At 44.4% G+C, this 10,000-nt stretch overlaps 1 protein-coding gene across 1 annotated transcript in view; it reads right to left on the bottom strand.

Moving 5' to 3' along the window:
* Positions 1–2,868: 2,868 nt before the first annotated feature.
* LOC143290816 (uncharacterized) overlaps positions 2,869–10,000 on the bottom strand; it is a 31,163-nt gene continuing 24,031 nt past the window's right edge. The window contains exons 14-16 of the mRNA XM_076600338.1: positions 6,426–6,469; positions 4,513–4,592; positions 2,869–3,091 (exon numbers count right to left, since the gene is read on the bottom strand). Of these exons, the coding sequence (XP_076456453.1) occupies positions 2,891–3,091; positions 4,513–4,592; positions 6,426–6,469 (325 nt within the window). The 3' untranslated portion in view covers positions 2,869–2,890. The remainder of the gene's footprint in view (positions 3,092–4,512; positions 4,593–6,425; positions 6,470–10,000) is intronic.

The raw sequence follows: 10,000 nt of genomic DNA, 5'->3' as shown, positions 1-10,000 counted from the left end.
AGGAATTTGAACAGGCACATGCCAAATTCAACAACAACGAACTAATCTGAAACGTAACACCAATTTCCTCTTCCACACGTCCCTTCAGACGCAATAGCCGAGTGGTTAAAGCGTTGGATTTTCAATCTGAAGGTCCTGGGTTCGAATCTCGGTGACGGCGCCTGGTGGGTATACACATGCAGAAGATCAAATACTCACGTTAAAGATCCTGTAATCCATGTCAGCGCTAGAAACAAGAACATACCCAGCATGCACACACACACACACACAAAACGGAGTATGGCTGCCTACATGGCGGGGTAAATGAACAAAACGGTCATACACGTTAAATGTTACATGTCTGTCTGAGTGTGTATGTGTGCGTACCTGAAATCTGATCGAATGACACAGGAAACGAATGATGAGCGCCTAGTGGCAACCATCAGTCAGCTCTACCTAGGCAGACAGCCTGTTGTGCAAAAATGACTCTGTGTTTGTAAAGCGCTTAGAGCTTGGTAACAGGCCGAGGATAGGAGCTATTTAAGTATCCATATCAATCAATCAATCAAAACCTGAGAGAAGTTGGTGGACCATTTCTGAGGGGGTGTGGGGGTTATGGAGGTTATAAAAAAAAAAATCTCGTAACTTCTGTAGCTACTGATCGGGCACGTGCGGCAGATAACAAACTTTCAATGTCTCCCACATCACGTCATTTGTGAATTTGGACAGGCACATGCAGCATATGACATTTTAAACAATATCTCCCACCTAAATTTACAAACAATGAGGCCAGGAGATGAAATGATTAACAAATAGTAAAGAGTGGTAACTCTCTCCATTCACAAGGTACACAACTTCAAGTCAGTGCTGCTTACGCTACCGATTCAGCTAGCACACAGGGACATTGGAACAAACCCAGACACTTCCTCAAAAAAGGAAGCGCCGGGCCTGTCCTTAAACCGATCATTTGACATGTGCATACAGCAGCAAAGGCAGACAGACAGTTGGGAATCTGCACAAGCATGTGTGGCAAACAACAGAGTTTCAAACAATGTTTCCCACTTAAAGTAATTTGGGATTTGTGTGGGCATTAAAAGTAATTTTGGAGTCTGTACAGGCACATGCGGCAGATAACGAAACAAATATATAACTCACTCAGTACGGCCAGTCCTCCTCTTCTCCCTTACACAGACCCCTTGCATGTCCCAGTGGGTGTCCTGTATGACCCAACCTTTTAGCTTCCGTCGTCAGAATTGTGGTATCTTTGTCAACATTCACCCTCTATCAGTATAAGAGCCTACCGCTTGCAAATTTTATGATTGATGGTAACTGGGGTGAAACGCTGTTAACGTCGTTCTCTTCGTCGACGTTCGTAATGGAGAGAGTTTTAAACAGTGTCTCCCTCTTAATGTAATTTTGGAGAATGTACAGGCACATGCAGCGGATAGCAAAACCAAAAAAATTAAACAATGTCTCCTTCTTGACGTAATTTTGGAGAATGTACAGGCACATGCAGCAGATAACAAAACAAAAATTTTAAACAATGTCTCCGTCTTAACCCTTTCACCGCCAAGCTCGCATTTATGCACAGGCATGGCAGACGTTATAAAATGAAAAAAAAAATCAGTTTACTTTTTCTGATTGGGCTGGATCTGGATGTGTGTGTGTGTGTGGGGGGGGGGGGGGGCGTGGGGGTGATGGCAGTTGTGGAGGATGTGTTGGGCTTCAGGCGATGGTTCTGAAGCTCCTTTAGCTTTCTATCAGTACTGCTGCACTTCATACATGCACATGCAGGAAGCAGATAACCAAATTTCTAGCAATTGTTTCTTCCATTCATTTTACAAGAATCTGCTGGGAATTGTACACGAACATGCAGTAGTAAAATGCCATGTAGAAAAAAAAAAGGACAAGAAGAATGTATTCCATATATTTGTATTTGTATCTCTTTTTATCACAACAGATTTCTCTGTGTGAAATTCGGGTTGCTCTCCCCAGGGAGAGCGCGTCGCTATACTACAGCGCTACCCTTTTTTTTCTTTTTTCTTTTTAAATTTTTTCCTGCGTGCAGTTTTATTTCTTTTTCCTATTGAAGTGGATTTTTCTACAGAATTTTGCCAGGAACAACCCTTTTGTTGCCGTGGGTTTTTTTACGTGCGCTAAGTGCATGCTGCACCTCGGTTTATCGTCTCATCCGAATGACTAGCGTCCAGACCACCACTCAAGGTTTAGTGGAGGGGGAGAAAATATTGGCGGCTGAGCCGTGATTCGAACCAGCGCGCTCGGATTCTTTCGCTTCCTAGGCGGATGCGTTACCTCTAGGCCATCACTCCACTGTACAAATTTTGAAATGTGTACAGGAACAGCCACAGTAAAAAAAATTTTAAAAAATATATAGAGAGAGAGAGAGACAGAGACACATAAAACAGACGGGGACACAATTATGCAGAGACAGAGAGAGAGAAGAGAAAGACAAAGAGAGATGAAGAGACAAGGGAGACGGACACACACACACACACACACACACAGCGAGACACACACAGCGAGACACACACACACACACACACACACAAAGAGAGGGACAGAGAAACACACACACACAAAGATACACACACACGCACGCACACACACACACACACACACAAAGAGAGAGAGAGAGAGATTGAGAAACACACACACACACACACACACACACACACACACACACACACACACACACACAGAAACACAACAACAACAAGCTTCTCCTAACCCCTCACTCCCACCCACCCCCCATTCCACCATTCCACTGCACATGTCGCCACCCCCCTCACCCCACCCCCTACCCCCCAACCCCTCTCGGCCCCCCGACCCCCCACACCACCCTCCCTCACCTAGCCCCCCTCACTTCCACTCCCTTCCACAAACAAAGCGGTTACAAGATCTGACAGAAGCGATTCTTGGGAGCCGCTGGTGGGGGTTGTTGTTGAGGCGCCTTGGAAGCGGCGTGCTGGTTCTGACGGTCACGGAGCTTCTGCTCATACTCCTCCACCTCCCGCTGGTACTCCTCCTCCACCCTCTGCCTCTCCCTCCGCCTCTCCTCCATCTCCATCTCCTCCTCCGCCCGCTCCTGCACCTGTGTGCACGTGTGGTGCGCGCGTGCGCGTGTGAGTATGCACAATTTTTTTTTTTTTTTTTTAAATTGATATGCACATGTATGTATCCTAATTTCTACTATATCTGTGTTTGTGTATGGTTTTCGATTTATGTTCGTACCTTGTTATGTACTATCCCCCCCTCCCTCCCCCCCCCACCCCCCGCCCCCCCCTCCCCCCTCCCAATATTCCTTGTGTTCCCGGTACACTAGGTAATACAGACATATTCTACAGACATATTCTATTTTATTCTATTCTGTTATAGAACCCGCCCGAAATCCATTAAATTCTACACCATTGTTTTCTGAAAAACAAGAATAAAACAATATTGTTAAAACTGAAATCCTTGGTTTCTGCTATACGTAGCTCTTTTCATTAAACATTTTTGTCTTTTGATACGAATTATTTTTATAGTTGTTTTTATTTGTTTCCGTGAATTATGAATGAAATAGCACTTGTCAATGTGTGTATTAAGTAACTGAACGAATGAGCCTACTTCTTGTTTTTGACATCACTCTTTTTTTTTCTTTTTCTTTTTTTCTTTTTTATATCTATAGCATATGTGTGGAGGATGAATTTATGTAATGTTTCAATGCCCCCAGGAGACACACGAAACGAACATATGTAATGTTTCAATACCCCAGTGGACACACGAAACGAACATATGTAATGTTTCAAAGCCCCCAGTGGACACACGAAATGAACATATGTAATGTTTCAATGCCCCCCAGGAGACACACGAAATGAACATATGTAATGTTTCAATGCCCCCAGTGGACACACGAAATGAACATATGTAATGTTTCAATGCCCCCCAGTGGACACACGAAATGAACATATGTAATGTTTCAATGCCCCCAGTGGACACACGAAATGAACATATGTAATGTTTCAATGCCCCCCAGGGAGACACACGAAATGAACATATGTAATGTTTCAATGCCCCCAGTGGACACACGAAATGAACATATGTAATGTTTCAATGCCCCCAGTGGACACACGAAATGAACATATGTAATGTTTCAATGCCCCCAGGAGACACACGAAATGAACATATGTAATGTTTCAATGCCCCCCACACGAAATGAACATATGTAATGTTTCAATACCCCCCACACGAAATGAACATATGTAATGTTTCAATACCCCCAGGAGACACACGAAATGAACATATGTAATGTTTCAAAGCCCCCAGGAGACACACGAAATGAACATATGTAATGTTTCAATGCCCCCCAGTGGACACACGAAATGAACATATGTAATGTTTCAATGCCCCCCAGGAGACACACGAAATGAACATATGTAATGTTTCACAGCCCCCAGGAGACACACGAAATGAACATATGTAATGTTTCAAAGCCCCCAGGGAGACAAAAACGAAATAAACTCCTTGGCTAACCTCCACCTCCCGGTCCTTGGCCACAGAGTAAGGGACGGTGTCCCGTGTCGGCATGTGGCGTTGGTCTCTGTCCACGTAGGCTGCACGACACGACACGACACGTTACGTCACGACACGTCACGACACGTCACCACGTCGCGACGCGACTCGACGCAACATGTCACGACACGACACGACATGACACGTCACGACACGACATCACACGTCACGACACGACACGACATGATACGTCACGACGCGACACGACACATCACGACACGAAACGACACCCCACCACACCACACCCCACCCCACCACACCACACCACACCACACCCCACCACACCACACGTCACGACACCACACGTCACGACACGATACACAGTACAGTACAGGGCAGGGCAGGGCAGGGTAGAGCAGGTCAGGTCAGGGCAGGGTAGAGCAGGTCAGGTCAGGGCAGGGTAGAGCAGGTCAGGTCAGGGCAGGGGAGGGTAGGTCGGGTCAGGGCAGGGGAGGGCAGGCCAGGGCAGGTCAGGGTAGGGCAGGCCAGGGCAGGTCAGGGCAGGGCAAGGCAGGGTGGGGCAGGGCAGGGCAGGAAAGATGGCAGTACAGGCAGAAGAACTGCTTCATTCGTCCGTTGTGTGTGTGTGTGTGTGTGTGTGTGTGTGTGTGTGTGTGTGTGTGTGTGTCGCGCATTAAACGAACATGAAAGTGAAGTCAATATCAAATCAGTACCATCCTGTAAACACACACAACATGGAAAGTAAACAGCCAGACAGTCAGGAAAACATGAAGAAAGATGACGAAGAGGAGGAGGAAGATGAGACGACGATAATAATAATAATAATAATAATACATAGTTTTCCTATGGCGCGATATCCAGCACCAATGCTGCTCAAAGCGCCTTACATCATCCAGTTGACTATAAACATGCCTTAAAAAACAACACATCAACGGCCATCTGACAATGGAAAACATTCAGTGTGTTCATATGAGTAAAAAAAGCACACTTGAGAGATGAATCAGATTATACAAGCTATGAAGTAAATAAGGCTTAGATTTAAAAAAAAAAAAAAGGATTTCATAGAACACACACACACACACACACACACACACACAAGCACACACACACACACACACACACACACACACACACACACACACATACATATATATATATATATATAGAGAGAGAGAGAGAGAGAGAGAGAGAGAGATGTCCCTCCCTTATACACACACACACACTCAAAACACTCACACACAGACACACACACGCTGACATTAAATATCAACTGCACTAAAAACAAAATTGCATAAGCATTAAGATGTTTCTTATTTTATAACACAGACACAGTCTGTTCGGACATACTAACATGCCTACACACTTACACACGCGTACCAGAGCACTGTACCCTCACAAGCACATGCACGCACGTACGCACCCCCCCCCCCCCCCCCCCCCCCCCCCCACACACACACACACACACGCCCATTAAAAATAACCAGATAGAAAAAAAGCCATCACATCTTAGACCAAAACTACATACACAATGCATTAAAACAGGACTACAAAAATACTAGTACAAAGTTACTTGTTAACAGGCATACCTTGGTTTAACCGTTCCGCCGATAAACCGAGGTCCCGTGTGCAGCATGCACTTAGCGCACGTAAAAGAACCCACGGCAACAGAAGGGTTGTCCCTGACAAAATTCTGTAGAAAAATCCACTTCGATAGAAAAAAAAAAACAACCAAACAAATAAAACTGCACGCAGGAAAACATAAAAATGGGGAGGGGAGGGGGGAGGGGGGGGGGGTTGAGGGAATGACTAGAAATAAAACTACATGAATAAGCACATGGATGAATAAGTAAACAAAAGAAACAAACAACGACTATTAATTAATTAACTAAATAAATAAATAACGACACACTCACTTTCCATCCAAAAGCGGAAAAACACTGGATCGTTTTCTGGTGGTCTGGAAAAAAAAAAAGAGGTTTATTTTATTCATCTTTTTTTCTCTTTTCTTTTCAAAACTATTGTCACTTTTGTCTGTGTGTATGTGATTGTTCTTTTTCTGTCTGTCTGTCTGTTTATCTGTCTCTGTCTTTCGCCAGCCTTATCTCTTTCTCACTGCTCTGTTTTTTCCTCTGCTTGTGTGACGGAGTGGAGTGATAGCCTAGAGGTAACGCGTCCGCCTAGGAAGCGAGAGAATCTGAGCGCGCTGGTTCGAATCACGGTCCCGTGTGCTAGCATGCACTTAGCGCACGTAAAAAAAGAACCCACGGCAACAAAAGGGTTGTTCCTGGCAAAATTCTGTAGAAGAATCCACTTCGATAGGAAAAACAAATAAAACTGCACGCAGGAAAAAATACAAAAAAAAAAGGGTGGCGCTGTAGTGTAGCGACGCGCTCTCCCTGGGGAGAGCAGCCCGAATTTCACACAGAGAAATCTGTTGTGATACAAAAGAAATACAAATACAATACAAATACAAAGTCAGGACGGTCATAAACATTATTGAAAAAAAGAAAGAAGAAGGAGGAGAAGGAGAAAAAGAAGCAGAAGAAACAAAACACATACAAATAAGTAAAGCGACAGACAAAAAAAAAAAAAATCATTAACTGAAAAAAAAAAGAATGAATGAATAGTAAAAAAATGCACAAACAACTGGTATTAAAGTTCATGTGGAAGATCAACTGGAAAATCAAATTTAGTATGTAAGAAAATGTGTAGCGTTGTGTCGTGTAGTGTAGTGTTGTACAACGCTGTGTTGCAGTGCATTTGTATTGTGGAAAATGTAAAAAAATACAAAAAAAAAGTAATATAATACAATGCAATACAATATAATACAAGTTAATGCAATACAGTGCAATGTAACGCAACACAGCACAACACAACACCACACAACACAGCACAACAAACCACACGACAACATAGCACAGAACAACATAACACACCACAACATAACACAGCTACACGACACCTCACCATAACACAATACAACAAACTTCACCACACCACAATACAGCACAGCTAGGGTTAGACGACACCACAATACAGCATAACACAGCACGACACAGCACAGCACAATACAACATAACACAGCACGACACACCACAATAAAACATAACACAGCACGACACAGCCAACCACAATACAACATAACACAGCACGGCACAGCACACCACAATACAACATAACACAGCACGACACAGCACACCACAATACAACATAACACAGCACGACACAGCACACCACAATACAACACACACAACACAGCACACCACAATACAACATAACACAGCACGACACAGCACAATACAACATAACACAGCACGACACAGCACAATACAACATAACACAGCACGACAGGGCACACCACAATACAACACCACACAACACAGCACAACACAGTACAACACCACACAACACAGCACACCACAATACAACACCACACAACACAGCACACAACAATACAACACCACACCACACAGCACACCACAATACAACACCACACAACACAGCACACCACAATACAACACCACACAACACAGCACACCACAATACAACACCACACAACACAGCACACCACAATACAACACCACACAACACAGCACACCACAATACAACACCACACAACACAGCACACCACAATACAACACCACACAACACAGCACACCACAATACAACACCACACACCACAGCACACCACAATACAACACCACACAACACAGCACACCACAATACAACACCACACAACACAGCACACCACAATACAACACCACACAACACAGAACACCACAATACAATAACACAGCACACCACAATACAACACCACACAACACAGAACACCACAATACAATAACACAGCACACCACAATACAACACCACACAACACAGCACACCACAATACAACACCACACAACACAGAACACCACAATACAATAACACAGCACACCACAATACAACACCACACAACACAGCACACCACAATACAACACCACACAACACAGCACACCATAATACAACACCACACAACACAGCACACCATAATACAACACCACACAACACAGCACACCATAATACAACACCACACAGCACGACACAGCACAATACAACACCACACAACACAGCACACCATAATACAACACCACACAACACAGCACACCACAATACAACATAACATCACGACACAGCACACCACAATACAACACCACACAACACAGCACACCATAATACAACACCACACAACACAGCACACCACAATACAACACCACACAACACAGCACACCATAATACAACACCACACAACACAGCACACCACAATACAACACCACACAACACAGCACACCACAATACAACACCACACAACACAGCACAATACAATACAACACCACACAACACACCACAATACAACACCACACAGCACGACACAGCACAATACAACACCACACAACACAACACACCACAATACAACACCACACAACACAGCACACCACAATACAACACCACACAACACAGCACACCACAATACAACACCACACAACACAGCACACCACAATACAACACCACACAACACAGCACACCACAATACAACACCACACAACACAGCACACCACAATACAACACCACACAACACAGCACACCACAATACAACACTACACAACACAGCACACCACAATACAACACCACACAACACAGCACACCACAATACAACACTACACAACACAGCACACCACAATACAACACCACACAACACAGCACACCATAATACAACACCACACAACACAGCACACCACAATACAACACCACACAACACAGCACACCATAATACAACACCACACAACACAGCACACCACATTACAACACCACACAACACAGCACACCACAATACAACACCACACAACACAGAACACCACAACACCACACAATACAGCACACCACAATACAACACCACACAACACAGCACAACACAATACAACACCACACAACACAGCACAACACAATACAACACCACACAACACAGCACACCACAATACAACACCACACAACACAGCACACCACAATACAACACCACACAACACAGCACACCACAATACAACACCACACAACACAGCACACCACAATACAACACCACACACCACAGCACACCACAATACAACACCACACAACACAGCACAACACAATACAACACCACACAACACAGCACACCATAATACAACACCACACAACACAGCACACCACAGCACACCACAATACAACACCACACAACACAGCACACCACAATACAACACCACACAACACAGCACAATACAACACCACACAGCACAGCACACCACAATACAACACCACACAACACAGCACACCACAATACAACACCACACAGCACACCACAATACAACACCACACAGCACACCACAATACAACACCACACAGCACACCACAATACAACACCACACAACACAGCACACCACACCACACCACACAACACAGCACAATACAACACCAC

Source organism: Babylonia areolata, chromosome 16 (genome assembly GCF_041734735.1).
Source record: "Babylonia areolata isolate BAREFJ2019XMU chromosome 16, ASM4173473v1, whole genome shotgun sequence".
NCBI lineage: Eukaryota > Metazoa > Mollusca > Gastropoda > Neogastropoda > Buccinidae > Babylonia > Babylonia areolata.
Note: the sequence above shows the minus strand (reverse complement) of the source record. Positions and strands in the feature narration are given on the sequence as shown.